Source organism: Ammodytes marinus (genome assembly GCF_949987685.1).
Source record: "Ammodytes marinus genome assembly, chromosome: 2".
Taxonomy (NCBI): Eukaryota; Metazoa; Chordata; class Actinopteri; order Uranoscopiformes; family Ammodytidae; genus Ammodytes; species Ammodytes marinus.
In genome coordinates this window covers 4779786-4805062 of record NC_137231.1, presented here as the reverse complement: position 1 = coordinate 4805062, position 25277 = coordinate 4779786, and the positions used below count along the sequence as shown (strand labels likewise).

The following is a 25277-nucleotide window of genomic DNA, read 5'->3' as shown; positions in this document are numbered from 1 at the left end:
GCTAAAACATGCTAAACTTTAATTAAGTCTTTTTCATTTTTTTTATCATTTGTGGGATATCTAAAAAAAAATTCAAATATGCACATCATGTCTGCATTGCTTTGAAAGAGACACGGTTTGGACTTGACATTGTTGTTGTCAAATGGGAATTTAAATCAGAAAACCGAATAATTGGAAGTCACGTTCAGTCGAGACAAAACTGACTGTAGTTCAATTGCTGAACAATTGTAAGACAACGTGTAGAACAGCATTGATTTGTTGATTTAAGAAATGTGGTCCAAATATACTCTAGGTTGCATTTTCCTATCATTGAAAAAACAGTTTCTAGAAACAAAATTACAATTTTGAACCTTAAAATTTGCATACTATGTGACGTTTAAATACTATTGGGTATGGGTCGGAAGTATGGTCTTTCTTTGCGCTGAACGTTTGCAGAAAGCCATACCAAACTGAATCCCATGTTCATTGTACTGTATGAAACCTTTCCCAGTCTGAAACCATAAGGCATTGTGGCCAACGACAGCCCACTGCAGCAGCTCATTTCACTCCTCAGTGCCTCTTGCTCTTCGCTGTGCACTGACTGAGCCGCTGTAGTGTTTGGCAGCGTTCACGATGCCGCATGGCCCAAACTTCCTCCATCTTTTCCCCCGGCCTGCCCCTCAGTGTTGTTGGCTGTGGGTGTGTTTGGTAACTGGAGCTTGCCCCCCTTCCACCAGCATCACCCTCCACCTGAAGATCTCGTGCCCGTCGTCTCCTGCCGCGCCCCTGGCTCGAGGGATGGCCTGCCCCGTGCCCCAGGTCAAGATCGAGATGGAGTCGGACTACGACTCGGACATGGACCACCAGCGGCCCCGCGACATGAGCAGCGAGACCACGTTATAAAACGCCCCCACACTCCACTTGGTTGACAGGAACAACGCACAACTTGAAAAGTGTGGGCGCTCTACTCCATGCAGACAGTGCTGACCCCACGCAGCAGTACAAGGTGGCTGACGGCTGTGAACACACTGACACAGACCAAAGCCAGGATATATGACTGATCCACATACAGTTGGAAAAGTTTAAGCTTGCGATGCATCTTCTTTAAAACTGGTGCATTTTTTGACAGATTTTGCATTGAATAATATATGAAATACTACATTTATTTGTTTACTTGTATGGTGTAAACAAGCATAATAAGAGAGGAAGTATGTTTGTGCTGTATAGGGTAAAGTATTCAATGTTGATGAAATATTTATCTCTATACATACTAGCTATATATTGATATTTTACTTTTAATGCAATCACCCCAACTCCAAACTAACCTTCATGTAGAACAATTCAAAGGAATATTTCATTTTTTTTAATTGTGTAGCTTGTTGCCTCACTCAGGTTCAAGACAAAGCAACAGAAATTATTCCTTTAACTGAGCGTGCAATTTTTTAATAAGAAATGGGTAAAAGTTGCTTACTGCTTAATAGCATATCTAAAATACTGGTATGGGAAGTGTCAGCCTTCCTCTGTGGACAGTCAGAGGATAAACGGTGAAACATCACTAAACGCTCCTTTGAGCCACACAATATGTCAGATAGGAATTATACTGGAAGAAAATCATGCAGTGGGCATCCTCAAATGACCGCGGGCCATTTTGCTCTTTATTAGACAGTATTGAGAGTCAGAGACAAAATGGGGCAAAAAGACATGCAGGACCCCCCCCCTCCCCCCTCCCGTCAACGGTATATTAATTTTAAAATTACATAAAGTGAAAAAAATATAGAGCACAACAGAACATTGTCAATAAACAAGTCCCAACAAGCAAACTGCACCGTTCAGTAATGCTGTAAAGTTTATCTTCTGACTGTGCTTGGAGGCAGGCTACTACTTCCCTTTGTCTGCCAGTATTGTAGCTAAGATAATTAGGAGCTCCAGTCCTTTGGATCTAATCCACGACTGCTTTGTCGTGAACTGGAGTGAGGCAACAAGCCCATGATTTAAAAAAATTGAACTATTCCTTTAAGCCCGTGTGTACAGTTTGCTTTACAGGCGTTGCTTTACTTTTCGTTTAGTCTCCTGTCCAAAGCCTTCTACTGTATATTTGTTTCTGTATATTTGATGTTTTTAATATGCTGTAGTATGCCTCTGATCCCAGAGAACCATTTCTCCTTTCCCTGTTCCCCTCCAGTTCAACACTCCATATTGGCACATTAACCTGGATCAAAAAGAAACAACCAAAAAGTCCTGATGTTCTAATGTTAATGAGAGGAACCATTTATTATGCAAGATGTAGCGTACAGAATTATATTTGTGTTTATGCTTTCAAAGAGAGAATAATGAGAACATAATTATCCCACCAACACTGCATGTATATGACAATGAAAATAAATGTGCACTTGATGGATATTCATAAACTGACAGATATAGCTAATGTAATTAAAGTTCCATTATTCCAAATGACATGGCTTGTGTTCTGTGTTGAACATAGTGATTGTTTCCCCCTCCCAGCCCATGGCATTACTGTGAACGCTGTAGCTTGGTGATGCCAACAGTTACATGGACATCTTTACAAATGTGTGTGGACTTCCAAATCTTCCTGATCCAGACCACTGATCTATCACATTATTTCAGAAGCAGTCAAACACCACATTATAGCCACAGTCACTAGCAGATAAACAGTTGTGGGATAAAATGGTGACTTGATAGAAGGGTGTTGGAGCTAAAGGTGACCTAAATAAACAGGCTGTGTATCGCCAATTACCGTCAATATAAAGTGACTTGTGTAGTTTTCTTGTAAACTAACAGAGGCCATGTTTACATTCTATGTGTATAACCAGAACGCAGTACCTGTGTCCTGGACATCTGAGGAACAATGTATTTCCTCTCTCATAAGGCAAATGCAAAGCAGATTTCTTAAAATATTCAAAATCCTGGATTGTTTATGTCCATCTTCTTACCTGCCATGGATGGCATGAGGAAAGATCCACAGTGCACCTTTAACTTTACCTGCTTTGTTCATCGTGACAACTCGTGTTGACTTTTATCAGATATTATCTCCCATAATTTTCACAAAAGGTAAAGAGGTTTACAAAGACATTGAATTACATTTGGTGAAACGGAGCACAGGTAACTGATGATTACTCAGTAGTAGAGGATATCCAGCTATCAAAAGTTGTATTGAAAGATATACAGTTAGAGTTGTGTAGCCCTTGTTGCTATCTTGAAATCTGCTCTGGCACAGAATCATGTACAATCATAATGTCTATAAATAATATTACTGACTAATATTTGGGACAATGCAGTCCTAACAACGTGCGTCACAAAATAGTACTCTAGCCCGAATGTCTGACGTACTGAATTATAGTTACATATTTATCATACACTACACTTCACTTATATTTATCATCACAAATATTTATCATTCCAATTTGGAATATAGTAAAACTATGCCATTAGAATGAATTGCATGTACTGGCTTTCTACAGTGGCCAAGTGGTGTCATGATTAACTCTACAAAAATCAAACTGCTTATGCATCTCAATCACATAATAGACAAACATACATAAAATTAATCTGCCAGATGTCCCAGCATGCATTGCTATTACCACAAGGGGGAGCCAAAGACCCACTCTTTAAAAACATACACACACACACAGCGGGGAAATGTCACGTCAACACACATGAAGTGTTGTGTAGTGCATTGCTCTCTTTGGTGAAGCCGTCAGCATAGCCCTCTGCCTCCAGCAGTGCGGGCCTCCGGTTGCACATGGGACACAGTTTGTTGCGCTCCTGTGACGCTCTCATCCAGACGATGAGGTTCCAGCGCTGGCCGGAGGAGATGGGCAGGGCCCCGTGCATGTGCTGGCCCCGATGGAGGAGGCCCTCAGTCACCCTGTGTTCAACCTCTGAACACTCCGTCTCACTTAGAGGCACCTGCCACACAAAACACACACTTTACCCATGATACTGCACCTTGGTATGGAAGTTATATCAATGACCAAACAAAAAGTGAACATAGCTACATAACATAGCTAGTAGGTACATAGCAGGGCCGCCCAATGAAAGTCCATTATTCCAATCAATCAGTTGGAACCTCCCGCAATCGACGTAGATTCTTCAAACCGAGCCGTGTTTTTCTTTTTTCTTTTGTCAGTCAGTGTGGTGCATGAGGCTCCAATAAAACTTGATCAAAGCAAAACACTGATGTAATCATGCCGGGCCAGTAGGTGGTGATAATAAATCATAATAAATCACGTCAAACGTTGTAATAGAACATTGTGACGGCTGCATATGTCTGTGTGTAGTATATTGATTCCCCTCCGTTCTGTGTGGTAATGTTGTAGTGAACACAACAGAAAGGCTCTCTCTCATTTTGATCTATACAGGTGTTACCAGCTCGGCGAGGCTCGTGCCTGCGTGAAAAGCAATACAGGCAAAAACGGAGTGTTCAGAATTCTCGACTCTGTAGGGCGTTTACCAAAAGCTCTGTTTTTAGTTATCTCAAACACCGCTTTCCACCCTAGGCTATCCAACTCCAATGTAAATTTTCTGATTGCCTATAGTACGCCTACCACCAATAATTGAATCTCTGTATCTGTATTGAATAGGCAGATACAATTCAACTGGGAACATTGTGAGACTGAGAAAGCCCTAGTACATAATGCTGAGGTAGGAGATGGTGCTGGTTGTAGGCGTGGTTATCTTAATGGTTATTATTGTGGCAGTGAGTGGTAATGGCATTCTAACCATATGTTTCACCTGTCTCATGTCACCAAAATAAAGGTTGCCCTCTGTGAAGTCCTTGCCCAGGGAAACGTTGAGGGTGACCTCTGCGTTGTCGTAGTGGTAGCTCAGGCCCAGGTCTTGGTTCATGTCATACTTGACCACAAAGGCCTTGTGGCTGTCCAGACAGCGGCCCCCACAGTCTGGGTAGAGCAGGGAGGTGAGCGGGCGCAGGTAGAGCTCACGCAGAGGTGTGATGAAGCCCTGGTCAAAGCCCAGTTCATTCAGGAGGATCTGGAGGGGACAGAAGATGAATGAAATGACTTACAGATGATGTCAACTTCACCTTTAATGCCACAACCTTCTGATCACAATACAGATTTAAAAGGTGCAACCAGCTTTTCTGGAGAAAGCTTGGTGTCAAAATCACTTAACACTGGATTAACACTGGATTTTTTTTCAGCGCACACAAAGTACGTACAGGTGGCTGAGAATGAGGAGATATTCACTGATTTCTAAAAAGTGATTTTGACAACAAGCCTTCAGCAGAATCGCTGACTGCACCTTTAAGTCGGAGCTATAAAATGAAATTAATTTTTAAAGGCACTGCAGTGCATTCATGTCACTGTGAAATGGATCCTGACTCGCCTATAAAAGCCATCCAGGTCCCTGCCCGTTCCTGCCTGGAAATCACCTCTCGTATTTAATAGAGTTCCAGATATTTTATGATGGCCCTATAGTAGGCCCAGGGATCCCAGTGTGATGATTTATGTCGGACTGAGCAGTGAATAAAGGGCTCTTTCAGCCAGTAGGAGAGGATGCATTCTTACCCCATAGTGGTTCATGGTGTTGGGCCTTCCTTTGGGGGCAGAGGACCGCTCAAAGTGCTCCAGCTCCTCCACCAGCTCCTCACAGAAACTCTTCTCAAAGACAGGGAAGCGATACACCCTCGGCGCTTCAACAGAGAGAAGGAATATAGTAGAGATCCTCAACACAACATTTCCATTCATCAATAATGATGTAGTCCAACTGTGTTGACGTGGTCTTACAAAATATATCCAACATTTAAAAAAGACATATTCCTGAAAAAGAGACACGACACAGTATAAATCTAAGTTTAATTTGATCAATTTAAACAGTGTCCACTCTTTGATTATGAAAACATTAGCTACTTAGAGGAAATGAAAGCACCTCACCTGCCTCTTCACCCAGCAGGTCTGAGAAACCTCCTTCCATGTCGGCCCCGCTTCGACATAACTCCACAATCTGCTTGAACTTTGGTGCAAAGTAGGACTCCTGTGGAGAAGTGCTGTGTTTTGTGGATGACTCATCGTTATGAATGACACTAATAGCAGTGGGCTGAGGGCAGAAGAGGCTTTACCTGCAGGCTGTAGACATGGGGATGGAGGGGCCGGTACGAGGCTCTTATAGCAGCGGCTCTCTCAACAGACGTTACAGACAGACGCCGCCTCCTGTCCACTTCCTCTGAGATCTACAGAGACAGAGGCCACCTTATGAATGACAGTCTGGTATGGTGTGTGTCCCTCAAAGTGACACACACACACACACACACACCAAATCACGTCTATTTTCTCTTGAAGCCATTACCAACACTTTTTAGATTTCACCCAAAAATCTATGACGTGACCTACGCATCACTTGAGAATGGAAGTCTTACACACACACTCTCACTCTCACTCTCTCTCTCTCGCTCGCTCGCTCCCTCTCTCGCTCTCTCTCTCTCTCTCTCTCTCTCTCTCTCACACACTCTCTCTCTCACACACACACACACACACACACACACACACACACACACACACACACACACACACACACACACACACACACACACACATTCTTACCTTGTTGAGCACATCCTCGAACTGTCGCTCCGTCACGCAACCAAGCCTCCTGAGCAGCTATACAGAAAACACAGTCGTCATAAGAGGTAACACACCGGGCATGTCACTGCTGATACTATGTTTCTATGTTTGTTATAGAAGTTTAATGAATATCCACTCACTGCTTGATAGTCCAGACTGAACTGCTGCTCGGACACAAAGCGGACATGGAGCTTATAGTCCTCCAGGAAAATATTATCAGTGGTGAAACAGTCGCAGATATAATACTGACGATTAACCTGGTTGTCGTTTGTCATAACTGGCTGTTTAAAAAGACCGACTTTAAAGAAACACGCAGAGAAACATTGTAATGCCAACAGGACTGTGACTGACAAGCGACAGGACACTACACGACTCTATACTTCCGTCAATACTACGTACTTCCGTTTCAGCAGCGACAGAAACGGAACTTCCTGTTTGTCTTCTTCAAAATAAGTGTAATCTCCACAAATCCAAAACTACACAGCTTTTAGTGGTAGGAAAACAAATGTTTTAATAATAAAAACATGCCACTATATACTATCCTCACCCGGGAATAAATGTTTAGCCAACCTCTATTTTGATGTTGCCTTATGCATTCTGGCATATCTATATTCAAAATACTCAAACCCTGTCTGTAGATTTTGTACCCTATTTTTTAAATGTTTGTATGAACATTAGCATCCTCAGAAAGAAACACACTCTAGTTCGATGCTTTCTAGTGCATATCCACATTTTTAAAGTATCTCTTACTTTTGTTTCTTATCTTTAGGGTGTAGTCGGCTAATAGCTATGTTATTGTAGAATTACAATAATGACAGCTAGAGGGGAGAAGCGTGCTGACATAAATACACAGTATTTCAACCATAGATTGTATTTATCTATGATTTCAACCGAGAGAAATAGCCTAGATATTGCGTTATAGTCAAGCGTTATAATCTTTCAAACTAGACGCCCAGAGGTCCCATGGGAAGAAATTCCAGTGGTTGTCCATCGGGGGGCGCCATTTAAAAAACAAATGGATATCAACGGGATAAATGTGAAAATAGAAGAAGAGAAAGAACGAGCACACTTGTTCCTGTTGTGATTCTGTTGTGGACTTTCTGTCTTCGTTAGCAGCAGCAGCCAGCTCTGTTGCTGAAAATGTCGTTTGGGAACCAGCATAATGAATGTCTGTTGAGGTGAGGTGTGTATGTGTGTGTGGCTGTGTGTTCAGAGCGGACATGTTGAGCGTAGAGTCGTTGCAGGTGGCCGAGGAGGAGGTGGTGGAGTCCAGCTCCAATAAACTCGGAGACATTTACACGTTCGTGGCTAAAGGCTGCTTCCCTCAGACCATGAGTCCTCTACGAAAGAAGAACCTCAAAAGATACGCCCAGAAATTCATAATTGATGGTAGGTCGGGGCTTTTTTTCAGACCTCTATTTACCAATGCAAACGGAGTGCATTACAGAGTAGAGTAAACGTCTGTTGGCATCACAAAGTTCGTCCATTCATAAAACGGCATATAACACTGCCAATTTAAAATCCCAGTGCTTGTCGGCAAGTTTTTACCTCGTAGGACAAAATAATCTAATATCAAAATGTGTTTGACCAACTGAGTGGTTTTCTGTTACCAGTCCTGTACACAACTCATTTAACTGACTCCAGTTATGTGCCAACGTATGCTTAGGTTGAAGAGGATTATGGAGGTAATTATGAATGTTTATAAAAGTTTACAATATCGAGAGTAGTGGTCGACTCAGATAAGTGATGTTTGTAAGTAGAATCTCTGCTTAACTCAGGGATGGACCCCTACTCCCCAACTGCTTTCAGCAGCTCCAAGTAGCTAATGTGTGTCGTACCAATCAAGATTAGCAAGACAACATTAAATGCATCTTTTTTTAAATCAAACTAGTGTGTGGTTCTCTCTGTACTCTCTCGGTTCTATACTTAAAGTAGTGTTCATGAACATGTTATACGTCGGGAAAGAATACCAAAATAGTTTGACGGCATGTCCCGCTCCCTTGCCCCATTAATTCATTCATTCATTCATTCATCCCTTCATTCTTCTAGAGGGAAAGCTGTACTACGTGGGACCAAAAAAAGACGAGAAGAGGGAGGTGGTGATAGAGGCGGAGAGGAAGAGGCAGATCTTCCTGGACTGTCACTTCAACGACATCGGCCATCACCTGGGCCAGAAGAAGACTGTCCACAGGATCCAGAGCAACTTCTACTGGCTGGGCATCATCAAGGATGTAGTGGACTGGGTACACACACACACACACACACACACACACACTCACACACTTTGTACTGTACTAACCATACTGGATATACTCAATATATTTAGGTTAATATACATATTAAAATCGCTCTATATTCATACAGTGATCACTTATATAGTGTGCGCGTTTCATACCTCCGATCTCTCCGTCACCCGCTCTGCATGTAATCGGCAAATTAAATTGTTCAGGGATCCCGAAAGTAGTATCCAATCATAAGAAAGAAAGCTACAAACCGACATCCGTCTCACTGCCGGTGCAACCGCAGAGCAAGAGATGGGTGAATGTTTATTCGCCTACAATGGCAGAGCAGGTAAAAATCCTTCCCAATGTCTGTTTTGATCGTTTTTATCATGTTTTATCACACTTACAGCACCTTTTAAGTAAAAGTACAAATACTAAACTGTAATGTACTTTGGTGCAAGTAAAGGTCCTGCATTTACGTTACCTAAGAGTAGAAGTATGTTAGTATTATCAGGAAAATGTGCTTAAAGTAGTAAAAGGTATGACATATTTGCATGTTAAATGGCTTTCGTCAAGAAAGACTCAATAGTCTATTAATTTGTGTCAGTGTTTGGTTTATAGCCTACAATATTTTATAAACTCTTCATATGTTTCGTGGGCAAACAATCTTAATTGGTAAAGTACTTAGTAACTTAAATCATCAGATAAATGGAGCGGAGTAAAAAGTTGAATATTTCCCACTGAGTTGTAGTGGATTGTAGTTCAAGTTCATAAAAAAAGAATATACACAAGTTAAAGACCTACTTCACCGGTGGGAATATGAATGTGTATTGAACTCTGAGATCCTATGTAGTATAAATGTGCAAAAAATTTTGAAATCGATTCATCCTAGCCTGAGAAAAGGCAGAAAGAGTCTTTTGTGGTCTCACTGTCTAACCCTACATTTTACTAATGTGACATCACATCAGTAAAAATTTAGGGTTAGGATTAACAGGACAGCTGGGCCAAGGGAAGACTGAGGAAAGACTGGGGGAAGAAAAACCTCATTCATTTGATTATAATAGCGATTCTATAACGATAGAACGCCGGTTCCGTATGGGTGAAGCATTCCTTTTAGTACGAGGACTTCAAACTTGTACTTAAAGTACAGTAATTAAGTAACTGTACTTGGATACATTCCACCTCTGCATCATAATACTAATGTCTAACCTTTGGCATACCTGTTTCAGATCAAAGTATGTGAGACCTGTCAGCACACAGAGAGGAGTAAAAACATGGCAAGGACCGTGCGGCCTATCAAAGTGGACGCACCTTGGGATATCGTTGGGATTGACATTATAGGTTATTCTTTTGCTCATTCATTCCAATAATTCCATCCAAAGATATTTTCTTTGACATCGAAGGGTTTTAGGGCCACAGGAGAGAGAAAAAAAATCAGATAAATAAGATTTTTTTTTCATAATGTCGAGAAATGTCAAGAATAGTGGGGCCTCTAGGTATTTTTGGCATGCTGCAATTGACAAGCATGCATTGGGACATCCTAAATCTTTTTCTTGCATAGTAAATAGTATGGAAGTAAGGGAATTGGAACGCAGGGCAAATTTCTTTCCACACTTTGACACCGGCTGTCTGTTGTTCTTTTTACTCTCGACCAGGGCCTTTCCCAGACACGCAGCAGGGCAACACCAGTGTGACAGTCCTCATTGATTACTTTAGTAAATGGCCAGAAGCTTTTCCAATGCAAAAGACTGATGCTCTCTCTGTCGCAAGATGCATTTCCAAATGCATATACAGGTAAAACAAATTCACTAAACCTTGAATAATCCTTTCTCTGTTCGAAACAAGGGCTTGGTCAATATAATGTATTCATGTACTGATATAGTTATAACTAATTATACACACATATACATATTATAACTACATTTCTTTCCAAACGTTGCACTTTTGTCAACTCTGACTCAAAGATGTTGGGGGTCAAAACCATACAGTATTGTAGCCCTGCCTACCACCTCTGCACTTTCACTCATGCCTAAAGTTTTAAATAATTTTGCCTTTGTTGCACCTACTGCATATTAAACAGCAGCAACATTTTAAACTAACCACGGTGTAAGCTTTACATTTTTTTTTTACAAATGCTATGCTGCATATTCAAATTTGCATCGGGATTGGCAAGCAGGCTCTGTAATTAAAAGATAAATAATACCAACAAAAAGGTTGAGAACCACTGCTCTAAACAACACTCAAAAAAGTATTACAATATTTTTTGAACACAAAATTAAACCCCTTTCCGCTCTCTGCTCAATCAGGTTTGGCGCCCCTAGGACGATAGTGTGCACGCAGAACACGGACTTCTGTGATGAGGTGAGATGTGAGTCACAGAGTTCATTCAGATAAACAGAGGAAACCAAAGCATCAGTGACGTGTTGTAGTGCTGTCCTGGGGTCAGTTTTGATCTGTGTGTCCAATGTCTGCTGTGTTGTTTTTCAACCTTAAGGTGACCAGGCTGCTGTGTGAGCGGTGGAGCATTGTACAGAAGGTCTCTGCTCTGGATCAACCCCAGCTCAACCCTCTGCACGACTGCACCAGCCCCCTGCTGAAGGAGGCCATCGTGCAGATGGTCAGGGAGAAGCAGGCGCATTGGGATGACTTCTTAGACCCCGTGCTCTTTCTGTTCAGGACCTCCACTAACCCCACCACCAAGTTCTCCCCCTACTCACTCATGTTGAACAGGAAAGCCGTCTTACCCAACGAGGTAACGCTCCATTGACGAGATAGGATATTCCAACACGTTTTTTAAATGTTTTCATTTGTTTGACAGGGACAGAGCCTGTTTATTAACATCAGTGTCAAAAATACAAGACGTAAACATGACGAAAGTTAGCAGATAATGCTAATTAGTTTTTGTTTCTGCGTACTAATATTATGTATTTCCCTCTACTAGACGACGTCAGGCCTGCTGAGTTATGAGGACCAAGAGCAGGATATGTATTCCACCAAGGAGAAGGCCTCCACGTATATGAGCATAATGCAGGAGCAGCAAAACTCTGTCAAGCAGCTGGTAATTCACCTTATTTTCATCTGCCATTATTACAATGGATGCCGGTGGTGGTAGACACTGCTTTGTGGGGGTTCTCATTTCTTTATCTAGTGCATATATCATTTCCAATATGGGAACAAACTAGCCTGGTCCAACCAGACCACCGTACTTAATTTCATTTGTACAGAAGGTCTGGAACTGCTGTAATTGGCAAACGTTCACTCACTTGGAGGCGGGTGTCTGTTGAAGTTTAAAACTATTGGATCTGCCCTACTAATACACCCCAGCCCCAGACTGACTACTGAAGTGAAAAGAAAATTGAGCAGAAGTAGGTAGGCGGGCGGAGCCAGGCTAGGAACAAATGGCATTATGGAGAAAAAGGGCAGTTTGTTAAGAGCATATTAATATTTTCAATGTTCAGACCTTTTGTTTAAACATCATGAGGTCACCACTGACCCATTTGTGCCACTTGGGAGCAGTAGAACAAAAAAATAAAATACAATACAAATTTGAAGGAATTGTTCAAGTTGTTCCTCAACACTGGCTGTGTTTTAACATGGTAGATCTGGAGATAAACTATTAAGATGTTTTATATTTCTTGTTTGTATCTGAATGTGGGTGTGTTTTATTCTTGCAGGTGTTAGCCAATATGAACGCTGCCTACAAACAGGAGAAGAAGAAGAACGCCAAGCGCAGGACACACAACATGTCCTCCTCTGTCACCTTTAAAATCACAGATCCTCTATTCAGCGCGGGAGACTTGCCCACGCCGAAAAAACTCAAGGACAGTTTGTATCTGTCTTTCCCTGTCGAGACGGTGCTGGCCACCGAGCAAAGCAGCTCGGAAGACATAAAGACTGAGTTGGCCTATCACCTGGCTGGGTCTGATGTCCACTGAGGACTATGTGGAGACAGTGGAAGCCCTGATGTTGGTGATATGAGTGCGATGATAAGTGTTACGAACACTTTTGTCAGCTGAACAGACTGTTGGCTGTTTTACCTGTTTCAATGTTGCCCCCCCCCTCCCCCTCCCAACCTTTGTCCCCTACAAAGAAACATCGTTTCCCATGAAAATTATGTTAACTTATTTTTTTTTTAACTTTGTCATTCAATGGATTTTTAAGCTATGACTTAGTACTTCAAAATAAAAGGTATTGAGCATTTGTTAGTTTTATTAAGTGAGCTCCCCTTCAAAAAAGGAAAAACAGAATTGGATATATAACAGTACACAGTGATTTACATTTGCGTACAAACCATTGCCCTGATATCACCATTGCAAGGTGTAATAGTTGACACACAAACACAGATAGTCTGAATGAGTGGATAATTTGAGAATATGCAAATCATTTGTTAGATACAGTAGTTTGGGTCATTGCAAAAAAATAATAATAATCTCCAAATGTTAGTTTAGTAGTAGCTTTATTTGTATTCAGTTATTGATAACACATGTATTCCGATAGATATGTGAAAGTTAAAATAGGATTGGGCATTCATTTGAAACATAATCGGTGAATATCAGATCACCATTCGCTAGCGGCCGGCTACCTGTACGTAATGTGTTTGTGCTGGAAGATAAATATTGTGTTAAAACACAGGCTAGCCTAGCCCTAGGCTCTGTAAATGGTTATTTAAAGGGTATGTAAACAAAGGGGGGCCAAAGTAGCCTGCAACATAGATAGATTTATTATTTTTTCGGCGCACACATTATAGACAGTTTGGGAATCTTGAGGAAATATTCATTAGTTTTGACAAAAAGTGATTTCGATTTTTTTAATCAATTCATTTTGAATCTATTACCACCATACTACTAGTTCTAATTTAATGGGATTTAATATCATTACAACAGAAGACGAAAAAAATAAGATATCATTTCACCCGCAGCTCTAGAACACAACACTCACTGAAACACCTGGTGGGAGGAGCCACAGCCAATGCTACATCCAGGCAACAACTGAACTGCGGTCAGAGAGTTATACCCATGGACCTATACAAGCACTAACCCAATTTACCATCATGTACGGGACAGGCGCCTGACTGGCAGTTTGAATGTGACCCTGGACGTCCGAGCGTGCTGACCCTTAATTCATTCAACGACAAGGTAGATACTCTGTATTCCCGTAGCCTAGCCTATAATAGCGACTCTAAGCTGTCCCAGTTGTGTCTGTGTGGTTAATGCTCACGTTACAGATTCATAGCACCAACAATATCTAGCCTATTCTTTAAGCCTCCATAAGCGCGTGCGCATTTTTGTCACTACATTCTGTGGTACTGGTCGTTTTTTCTTGGTTGTCAGTTCTGCAAAGCGTGAAACTTCTGTTAAATAGACGATATTTGATACCGGCGTCCACTCCACTATGACTAATGTAGGCTAGCTTCACTTCTTCAAACCCAACTTGAGTTTAGTATTAGACGTGGAAGGTGCGGTCTCTTAGCAAGACGAAAAGAAGGACACATTTACTGTTGTTACTGTCCCCGCCGTGGACACCCGGCTGGACTTCCTAAAGGAATTTAAGAACACGGAAGCGTTTGAAACCTGACGTAAGCCTACTTATAGTTTACGTCCAATCCACAGCTAGCTCCTAATGGAATATAGTGGGACCACACAGGGACCTTTCTTATGAGAGGCGGATGTTGCAACTGGACAGTCATTTACACCACAGTGACAGCTTAAAGGCCTTAAAAACTTACTTTGTAAATATTACTGTGATGTCACAGTAAAAGACATCACAGTAATATTTACAAAGTAAGTTTTTTTTAACCCTATATTTCTCTTTCTGTGGTGTCACGAGAAAGAGAAATATAGGGTTAAAAAAACACTCTTTCTGCCTTTTCTCAGGCTAGGATGAACCGATTTCAATTTTTTTCGCACATTTACATAGGATCTCAATAGAATTCAATACACCTTCATATTCCTTCGAAGTAGGCCTTTAAAGTTTAGCTTACTAGTTTTATGGAACGACCCCCATTTTTATTATAGCCTAGCCCCCTTTAGTTTCGAGGCATTGGAGAGATGTTGTAATTTCTGCCAAATTGTAAATAATAAACAATAACTGTTTTCTAGTAGGGGAGAGTGGCCTAAGTTGTGCATTTTGGAAGTTGTGCCACCCCTTGTTTCTAGAAAACCGTGGAAGAAATTGGAAATGTGACCACATATTTAAAAAGAGCCATCCATTTGACTCATCCTGTTAAGAAGGGAGACACAAGGAATAAGATATAAGCACATTTAAGCTAAAAAAACTGTGTTTTGCCTTTCAAAGTAAAATTTCCATGATCAAGGTTTTTTGATTATTGTGTCTGAACAATTATAGACAAGTTTGAAAACATTTGACACATGTTTTAGTGCTTTGTTATGCTACATTTTGGGTCTATACAGTTAGCACGATGTCAGCCCTAAATTGCTGCATCATGCTTATTATCCAAATTTCTGGGATTGGGGTGATTTGTGCCAAAGGGCCTAGGTGAATTATAAGTAAGTAAGTAAAATTTATTTATAAAAGCACATTTATGACAGTTTGCACTGTCCAAAGTGCTGTACATAGTGCATTCAGTAGGTAAACAATGAAGGTAAAATAACAATAACCAAAATAAAAGACGTAAAGCCCATACATCCACATAAACACAGATAGTAGTGCAGAGGTAAGATAGTTAATGGGGAGGAAACACCAGGGTGTACATATGGGTTTTGAGCCTTGATTTAAAGGCAGAAATGTAGGGGGAATCACATTTGTCAGGTGGCAGTTGGTTCCACAAGCACAGAGCAACTAGTGCAAAGTACATTTCTGAGAGTTGTGCCAGTGGCATGGCTGTATACGCTGGTCACCAAAAGAAAGTGATTGTCTACAGTAGCTCAGAAGAGAGTGACATCTCAATTCCACTTAACGACACCACTGATGAGAGTTCAGATGGCCAGAAAGATGATGATGGTGACTTTGTCATTGTGAGCTTTGCAGGTAAAACCATTAGATCTGCTAGGCCTTGTTTAAGAAAATTGTCCTTCAATCTTTGTCAACTATTTACTTTATTTACCTTAAATAAACCTTAAATAAGTGATTGTCTAATGGATTTGTCTTGCATTACAGTTTATGAGATGTATAGCAATGGCACAATTTACCCCATGGTATTCTTTCCAACCACACAACTTACACCACACCGGGGGCAAGTTGTGCAACAAGACAACTTTTTTTTGTATTTCTTCAACAGTTTATTCCAGATCCAAAGTTTTTATTGCCAGGGATGCACAACACCCTGAAATATATGTGCATATTTGAGTTGGAGACTTTAGTGTCAAGGCCTTACTTTAAAGTCACTTTGAGTGAAAAGTTGCACAACTTAGGCCACTCTCCCCTATATGTCAAATATCCTAGACATTTTTTTAGTATTCGCAACAACAACAAAAATCCAGGGTTAATACACAGCCTAGGCTCTGTAAACTGGCATGTTTCCGGCCGTGATGGTCACCTTTGTTTACATACCAGTTTACAGAGCCTATGCTGTCTATTAACAGGATAATTTTTTTCAGCGTGCACACACAGTTGCGGACCATTAGGAGATTCACTGATTTTGACTAAAAGTGATTGTGAGAATACTCATTCCCCAATCACTCACCCCACCGTTTAAAGCTGCTGGATATCACCCTAACTATTGTCTAACTCTGCCTTCCTTAGAACTAGCATGGCCATCAAGGCAGTGGGTGTGAGCTGCACCGTGTTGTACACCCTGGTGGACCTGGCTGTGTCCACTGTCCTGTTCACTCATGGGTCCCACTGGGGCTGGTTCAGGAAGGACGCCCTGGACTTTAACATCCAGGAGTCGGTGTTGGACATGTGGGGCCTGGTGCTGCTCCGGGCCTGCCTCCTGCTGGGAGCCTCCATAGGGGTGCTGTGGAACCCACGGGACGGCCCGCGGAGGGTCACTCAACTCACCACACCCGTCCTCTTCGTCTGCCTGGTCTTCATCACCTACGCCCTGGCCAAAATGCTGCTTCTCTCCGAGCCCAAGCCCCTGAGCCACCGGCCCTGGTGCATGAGCCTCATAGGCTGGACGTGTGCCTCGTCTCTGGGTGTCATGCTGTTTTGGGAGGTGCTGGGGAAAGGGTCCAAAGCAGCTAGCGGTCAGAAGAGTACAGGAGGAGGAGGAGGAGGGAGAGAGAGAGAGGAGGACACTGAGGTGCTGGTGGACACAGCAGCTGAGACCAATGACGAGGAGGGAAGCCAGGAGAAGAGCAGCAGCTCTGGGGCCACACTGGGACGCCTGCTGGCCTACTGCCGGAGAGACGGGGGGCTGCTGTCTGTGGCCGTCCTATTCCTCCTCATCTCTGCTGTGTGTGAGTGTCCTCTCCACGTTGTAATACAAGCCAGTCCCATCACAGTTTAAAAGGTGCACTATGTTACTTTGGATGTGTCAGAGAAGTGAACATTTTCTAAGGTGTATTCTCAACTGAACTTACAAATGTACTCACAGAAATTGGATTGGAAATGCATTTTGAACACCTGTACATATTGTTTTTTAATGATTTTATAAAATTTAAAAATGCTCGATCCAAGATCTGTTTTGTAATAACTTTGGACACTAATATGTGGTAAACATGATATTAAGATTTAAGCTCTGGTTTTGTCCAACATCTAGATTTGAGTTTTTTTTACAGAGATGCAAATAAGATAAATAAATGATAAATGTTCATATTTAGTCAAACCTTAACTGAAATGATTTCATTTGAGTTATCAGCTGGCAAAGTTTCATGATGATATCTATAAGTTAAAAGTGTTACCCTATTCACTATAGTCTTATTGTTTCAGCTCTACTCTTAACCTACTGTTTGTCAGTTTCTGGGGCATTTCCTGATTCTGCTAATAAAGAGCTACACATGCGATCAGCCCCCCTCCCCCCTGACCTCCCACTCCTGCTCTGTCTGTAACCTGCAGGTGAGGCCTTCATACCTTACTACTACGGACAAGCCATAGACAGCATCGTGGTTCACCAGAGCATGGAGTTCTTTGTTAAGCCCGTGATCACGCTGTCAGTGCTGGCCATAGTCAGGTGGGTGTCCGCTCTGTGAGGGGAAGGGGTTGGGACGCAACGCAGTAGGCTTATGTCATCATGATACATTGATCATGTTTCAAAATCAACTGTTCTTAGAGTTCCACTATAATTTCAGATCAGCATACCAGGATTCCTAAAAGTGGAGTCAGCGATTTCTGGAGAACGCTTGTTGTCAAAATCCCTTCTCGTCAAAAATCATCGGATATCTTCTGACGATCCCTTACCTGTGTGCGTGCACTGAAAATAAAATCCAGTGTTTATACACACAGCCTAGGCTCTGTAAATGGACATGTTGCCAACTATGGTGGTGGGCCCATACCTTTTTTGTTCATATATGATATCAGTTTACTGAGGCTGTGTATTAACACATTTCTTTTTTCAGCGCACACACAGTTATTCACAGGTAAGCGGATTGTGGAGAGCTATTCAGTGATTTTGACAACAAGCGTTCTCCAGAATCAATGACTACCTTTTTAATGTTTTATTCATCGCAATGGTAATTTTGAATAGTTTGATATTTACTGTTTGCCCTCATTGACTGGACGGGTCAGGAAAGAGCGTGTTATTTAACCCATGTATGATCATGTGTTTTATTAATTTGCACTGTCCCCTTCTTGAATAAACTGAAATGAATTGAATTGATGACAACGCTGCTCTACTAGACTTGGAGGCAGGGTGTCCAAATGTCACATGTTGTGCCTAACCCGAGAAATGTCAGATTTAGATGGTTGACGACTTTACCACCTCCTCAGCTCACTGGCAATGGGAGTACGTGGAGGAGTCTTCACCCTGACCATGTCCAGACTAAACCTGCGCCTCAGGAATCACCTCTTCAGAACCCTGATGAGGCAGGAGATTGCCTTCTTTGACGAAAACCACACAGGTGATACAGGGACACACCCCTTCTCTCTGAGAACGCTTGTTGTCAATTTCTTTTTTTGCAAAATCAGTGAATATCTCCTCACGATCTGCTACCTGTCCGTACTGTGTGTGCTTAGTGCTGTGAAAAAAAATCTATCTGATTGTATCAGTCCACAGTCTAGGTTCTGTAAATGGAAATGTTGCCAGCTATGGTGGGCCCCCTTTGTTTCCATTCCCTTTGTTGGCATGCCAGTCTACAGAGCCAATGCTGTGTATTCACACCAAAAAAAAATTCATTGCACACACAGTACGGACAGGTGGTGGATCATGTGGAAAAATGCAATGATTTTGGCAAAAAGTGATTTTTTTGTCAACAAGCGTTATCCAAGACTGCACCTTTTAACACAAAAAGCATTACATTATTATATAATGATTATAACATCTTATGTTCATATGTCACATGGCCCTGCAGGTGACATCATATCACGTCTGTCGGCGGACACTACCCAGGTGAGCGACCTCATCTCTGTCAATGTCAACATCTTCCTGCGCAGCTCCATCAAGGGCGCCGGCTTCTTCATCTTCATGTTCGGGATGTCCTGGAAGCTCACCATGGTGACGGTCATGGGCTTCCCCTTCATCGCCCTGGTCTCTAAACTCTACGGGGAATACTACAAGGTAAAGCAGTCTTTAATGCCTCCCACCTTCTGCTCTTTTCTCCTGTTCCCTCCTCCTCTCCGCTCTCAGGTGTCCTGATTTGGGGGGGGGGGGGCTCTACTGCCGGTATTTGAGGCATGGCCTGTTTATTTAATGGGGGGCTGTTAAGTAAATGATCCATAGGTTTCATTATAGTTTAGGGGGTTCAGGGCATAGGGTAGGGGGTGGGAGGAGTCCTGGACTCAAGCAGTCCAATCGTGGCTGCTCCAGGCTTTCTCCACGTTCAGTTTTGTTTTTACAGCCCTCCAGTTCATGTGAGTTTTAGGGATTGCTTTAATAAATACGAATTATTGTTTAAACTTAAACACGATCAGGGCCGGCGGTAACCAGGGATCAATTTTTTTTTTCTTTTTTTCTTTTTTTTTTTTTTGGTGGAAATCCAGACCCACTATCGGACGGACCTGTTCATTCGCTGTCCAAGAAAATGTCAAATAATATTCAGACAATTAATTAATACTAAAGAACATGCCATTACCATGCATTGCTTCTAATTGTATTGTTGGGTGGGCAGGACAGCCTGCCTCCAAGTTACCCACCCGCTTATAGTGGTCACTGGTCAGCAGAGCTGGCCCAAGCCATAAGCAAAATGAGCGGTTGCTTAGGGTCCCGACTGCCAGGGCACCCCTGAAAAAAGATAATGTTTGTATGTTTTATTTTTTGTCTTCCAGAAATTGACCAAACAAGTGCAAACGACCCTGGCTGAGGCCAATAAAGTAGCGGAGGAAACCATCTCTGCCATGAGGACAGTGCGGAGCTTTTCCAACGAGTGTGGGGAGGCGGACTCATACTACGCCAAGCTGTGGGCTATGTTCCTGCTCAACAAGAAGGAAGCCCTGGCCTACGCCTGCTACATGTGGTCCAGTTGTGTAGGTGTCAGCAGTTGCTCCTCATTCAAATGAAATGCACAGCTCTAATTCTGTTTTCATGTAAGGCGAGACACAGTAGAATAGGGTCATTTATTTTACCTATAGATACTCATAGACCATCGTGAAACTTTGCAAGTTGATTAATTACATTAAAACCATGAATTTTTGTATTTATTGTATATTATTTATGTTTTTAAGAACAAACTATACCATTTATCAGGCAATAAACAACATATGTATTGACAAATACTTCCGTGATAACCTATATGATAATACAAAGAATGATTCTGGAAATGTTGGTGGATTAAAGTGCTTCAGAAGTTGCGATTTTTGTTTTAGATTATTGAATATAAAACTAACGTTTAAATCTTGGCTTTTAAAGATGGCTGTGTAGTAGAAAAATACAGACGCAGAGAGACGAGGTTTAATCAAATAAACACCTAAATTTACACTTTGGACGTTTTAGTTTATATTAGTACAGATGGTATGGAAGCATAATAGCCAAAGTGCTAAAAAACAAACAATATTTTTTCCTGCACTGTCTCACCTTAAACATGTGTGTGACTGTGTGTGTGACGTCAACATAGTTTTTTCTGTGTGTTTTTCAGATCTCAGAGCTTGCTTTAGAGGTTGCGGTTCTCTACTATGGCGGCCATCTTGTAGTAAGCGGTCAGATGAGCAGCGGAGCCTTGATATCTTTTTTCATATACATGCTCCAACTGGGAGAATGTATGGAGGTTTGTGATGCTGTCTTGTTTTCTTTTCATCGTGTTCCTGAATGAAAAGGCCTACCCCCCCCCCCCCTTTTTTTAACACACAAGGTTTGTCTTCCAGAGTATTTCGTCTGTGTACACGGGCCTCATGCAAGGAGTGGGAGCTGCTGAGAAGGTTTTCGAGTACCTGGACAGGGAACCCAAACACCTAGCGGACGGTTTGGAGGCTCCAGAAACGTGCTCCGGTGTGGTCGAATTTAAAGACATCACGTTTGCCTACCCGACACGCCCCGAGACTAATATTCTCAAGGTTTGTTCTACATTCAAAACTCTCTCTTCCACTAGTACTGTATATGGTCTGTCAGGGCTGTCAATCTTTTGGAATCCCACGATTCGATTCCAAATCTTGGGGGACACGACTCGATACAAAATGAATTCTCGATTCAAAACGGTTCCCCGATTCAGTTCAAAGGACGATTTCAAGATATTCTCCAGTCCACTGTGTGCTACAGAGGCGTCGTGGCACATTATGGCATGAAAGCAAATTAAAAGTCAATGTCTTATCTATCTTCATCTAAGTCTATTTTAATGTGAAGATTGTAATGCTTTGTGATTTTAAGTCAACATTACCGGTGGCAACATTCCCCGACTTCGTATGCCGGGGAAATGTTTAAAGTCTGAATAATGAAGAATCCTCTCTGATTGGGGTGTGTTTCGTAGGGAGTGTCATTCACCCTGCGGCCCGGGGAGGTGACGGCCCTGGTGGGACCTTCAGGCAGTGGGAAGAGCTCCTGTGTCAGTCTGCTGGAGAACTTCTACCTCCCTCAGCAGGGCCAAGTGCTCCTGGATGGAAAGCCTGTTAATGTCTTCCAGCACGACTACCTCCACTCCAAGGTCTGTGTAAGGACAACATGTCCTTTATGTAAGGATAAAACACTGATGTCAGGGCTAAAACCCTCAAACGTTAAAATGTTAAAGGTACAGTGTGTAGTATCGGAGTATTGCACAGCTTTTAGTGTGAGATTTTGATTGCAACGCTTGCCTTTCGGATAATCTACAGTAGCTACAGTGGCCTTCAAGGACAAGAAGTTAGTTAGTCTTTTCTGTGTTACTGTAGAAACATGGCAGTGTGCCCCACTCCTAATGTAGATATAAAAGGCTCATTCTAATGAAAAAAATAAAATAATCTTATTACATTATACACAGATTAAAACATAGTTATAAATATTATAGCCTGTTCTGAAAAAAATCCAATTCTAAAGACTGTATCTTTTTAAAAGTCACATACTGTATTTGTAATTCACTTCTCTAAAAAGCTAGGTCATTTCCTAAAACAGCTGGACACTGTAGTTCTTAGCAAACAATCCGTGGCATAATAAACTAGGTATTGTGATGAATATTTATTACAGCAGGACGGCGTATGAGAGATGAACGCAAAAAGCTATAGTCCCCTTGTTAGTAGAAATGAAGAACATGTCGCCTCAATGGTATGAGAGGACTGAAATAAAGCAGCCTTTCTCTACCCATAAGTACAGCCATCCGTTTGTTATTGTCTTTCTGCAGGTGGCTCTCGTTGGCCAAGAGCCTGTGCTGTTTGCGCGGACAGTGGAGGACAACATCACATACGGCCTGACCAACATCCCCAAAGAGGCTGTGGTGCAGGCCGCCACCAAGGCTAATGCTCATGAGTTTATCAGCGCCCTGCCCAAAGGCTATGAGACAAGTAATTCATTATTATACATGTTTATTATTAATGAGTGAGACATTCATGTATGAGTAATGACAAGCTAGATAGAAAAGGAAATCTATTTAGTATTATTGCTGCTAGTGAGGGGTTGATTGATTGATTTATTTTTATACTGCGTCTGCATGTACACTTGCAAGACTTCCCTGAGTCTATTATTACTATAACATAATGATTGCATTGCCCTCAAACTAACTTATATGCAGTGATCTAAATAAAGTACTGATTGTAATTAAAGTAGCTATGAGGAACTTTTGAACTTTTTTGAAACAGTCTTGTTTTTTCCTCTGATGATCATACATGGCATGACATCAGCAAACGGGACCATCAGTAAAAAGAACACTATTTTGGGTACGCTCACCCAGGAACAACAGCTGGAGGAGTAGAAACACTACCGCTTTTTTGTCCAAAGGGACCGCCAGAATAAACAAAAACTAAAGTTCCTCTGAGCCACTTCAGGTAAAATTACAAGTACATTTAATTATATTTAGGTACAATAAGCACTCATTAAACTATCAAGTAGCGACACATTTAAATGCTTAAGTAAAATACAAGTACCTCACAGAAAATTTGAAAAGTACAATTACATGTTTTTTATGGAATAAAAAATAAATTAATAATGCTTGATAAAGATGAAGTCATGCAGCTGAATTGTTGCTCCCCTATGATTCCCCTACAGATGTTGGAGAAAAGGGGACCCAGCTGTCAGGGGGCCAGAAACAAAGGGTGGCCATTGCTAGAGCTCTTATCCGCAACCCTCGTGTTCTCATCCTGGACGAGGCCACCAGTGCACTGGATGCAGAGAGCGAACACATTGTGAGTAAACTGCTACACTGACTAATGCCCAACACATAATCTAGTGTTGGTGTGTTCAGGGGATGAAAGAAAAAAAATAATCCAGTAATTTAGCGCAGGGATAAATACTATAGTAGTGACTTTTATAATAATATGTGTGTGTTGAGATCAGTCATGTCAGGGTCAAGTCAAACTATTGTCAATTCTTATACTTATACTTGCTTGAAGAAAAAAAAATCGTAAAAAAATCGGCCATTTTGCCGAATGCCGATTTTTCAGAGATGTGCTATTATCGGCCGATTAAATCGGCCAGCCGATATATCAGTCGGGCCCTTATGGAAATGTGGTATATAACCAACCCACGGTGCAATAGGAACAATAAAGGAAAATACAATAAGATAAAGATAAACAATATAAACAACATTTACAGTAAATACATTCTAAATACTAAATAGTGCAAGGGTACAAAATGAAACCGTATATGTAAATCCAATTGAAAGTAAACACATTAAATGTGCAATGTGATGAACAATATTTACAACAGTTATGTGGTCATTATTTTTCCCCATGTCTGTTGCAGGTCCAGCAGGCTCTGAACAACATCATGAAGGAGCACACGGTGTTGGTGATCGCCCATCGGCTCAGCACGGTGGAGAAGGCAGACAACATCATAGTGATAGACAGGGGCTGTGTGGCCGAGCAGGGCTCCCACAGTCAGCTGATGGCCAGCGGCGGGCTGTACTACAAGCTGGTGCAGAGGCAGGTCCTGGGCATAGAGACAGGGGCCGAGGTCCTCAACCCCACGGACAAGGAGAGCTGGAAGTCTGACGGTGCAAGGCAGCGCAGAAGACAGAGCAACTCAAGCAGCGCCAGTGAGTCAGAGATCAACATGCGCTACTGACAAATTGACAATGAACTGCAATGTGTGGAAATGCGTAACTGAGGTCCACAATCACAATTGGGACCTCAGAACACTTAAAACACTCAAACACTTAAATCCAGGATCTTGATATATTTTAAAGTGGAATTGGATCAACTTTGCATTTCCGAATCGGTTCAATTCACTTATGAATTAATCATGACAAACGGAGTAGCATTATGAGGTTAAAAACGATAGTCTAGAGCATGTACTATCAATAAATATCAAAGAAATAATGGCTGAATCAATGGCCAGTTGTATCACTAACTGATAGAGCTTTGAGAATAGAAAATATGTTATCGATGTACTGTATAAGTTTGTGTTTTTTTTAATACCTCTTTGTCCTACTCTGAAGTGTTTCTCAGGGTTTGTGTTTTAAATATTTATTTTACAATTGCAGGTGTGGAAATTTGTTGTGTGTTCAGCTATATCGTTTGTTGCTGTGTGCTGTAATGGCTGCAAAGAGAAGATAGGTGCCTTTTGTCTGTTGAACTGAATGCACTATATACTATGGATTGTCTATGGTCAAATTGAATCTATGATACTAGAAATGCATAATGTAATTGTGTACATTGCTGTAAATGAAAAACATTTGTAAAGAACACTGTAAAAAATATATTGCATTTTGGCCTGTATGCAAACAAATGCAAAGGTTGGATTAATACCAAATGCTGCATTTAATGTATTCTCGTAAGTCTCCCTTTTTAGATTCAACATGGATTCTTGAACATGGAGTTCTTTATATAGCCTACTGTATTTTAGACTCTAATAAAAAAATATCACAAT

General features: G+C 41.6%; 4 protein-coding genes across 6 annotated transcripts in view; 3 read left to right on the top strand and 1 right to left on the bottom strand.

The window, feature by feature from the left end:
- The window catches only part of slc4a5a (solute carrier family 4 member 5a), a gene marked incomplete at both ends in the record, with an annotated part of 38603 nt that extends 37721 nt beyond the window's left edge, over positions 1–882 (top strand). Inside the window, one exon of the mRNA XM_080034696.1 lies at positions 717–882. Coding sequence (XP_079890822.1) covers positions 717–882 — 166 coding nt within the window. The remainder of the gene's footprint in view (positions 1–716) is intronic.
- Positions 883–2270: 1388 nt separating this feature from the next.
- Positions 2271–6906, bottom strand: ogfod2 (2-oxoglutarate and iron-dependent oxygenase domain containing 2). 2 transcript variants are annotated; one of them, XM_080045277.1, is made up of 7 exons: positions 6719–6906; positions 6558–6614; positions 6077–6187; positions 5892–5991; positions 5526–5650; positions 4720–4989; positions 2271–3906 (listed from the first exon to the last, which is right to left on the bottom strand). In XM_080045277.1, exons 1-7 carry the CDS (start codon positions 6851–6853, stop codon positions 3640–3642), a joined length of 1065 nt encoding a protein of 354 aa, XP_079901403.1. In that variant the 5' UTR covers positions 6854–6906; the 3' UTR covers positions 2271–3639. The 2 variants fall into 2 exon arrangements, with proteins under 2 accessions (XP_079901403.1, XP_079901404.1); XM_080045278.1 differs by having other exon boundaries at positions 4732–4989.
- A 735-nt stretch (positions 6907–7641) lies between these two features.
- LOC307265144 (gypsy retrotransposon integrase-like protein 1) lies at positions 7642–12930 on the top strand. The gene is made up of 8 exons (XM_080046753.1): positions 7642–7967; positions 8628–8821; positions 10030–10141; positions 10456–10594; positions 11107–11161; positions 11295–11552; positions 11742–11858; positions 12475–12930. The coding sequence occupies exons 1-8, from the start codon at positions 7745–7747 to the stop codon at positions 12733–12735; spliced, it is 1359 nt and encodes a 452-aa protein (XP_079902879.1). The 5' UTR covers positions 7642–7744; the 3' UTR covers positions 12736–12930.
- Positions 12931–13788: 858 nt separating this feature from the next.
- Positions 13789–25237, top strand: abcb9 (ATP-binding cassette, sub-family B (MDR/TAP), member 9). Of its 2 annotated transcripts, none has more exons than XM_080038672.1 (12): positions 13789–13935; positions 16508–17160; positions 17759–17873; positions 18629–18759; positions 19210–19415; positions 20123–20320; positions 20929–21057; positions 21155–21343; positions 21754–21927; positions 22597–22756; positions 23457–23593; positions 24153–25237. In XM_080038672.1, the coding sequence occupies exons 2-12, from the start codon at positions 16509–16511 to the stop codon at positions 24471–24473; spliced, it is 2412 nt and encodes an 803-aa protein (XP_079894798.1). In that variant the 5' UTR covers positions 13789–13935; position 16508; the 3' UTR covers positions 24474–25237. The 2 variants fall into 2 exon arrangements, with proteins under 2 accessions (XP_079894798.1, XP_079894797.1); XM_080038671.1 differs by having other exon boundaries at positions 16502–17160.
- The last annotated feature ends 40 nt before the right edge of the window (positions 25238–25277 follow it).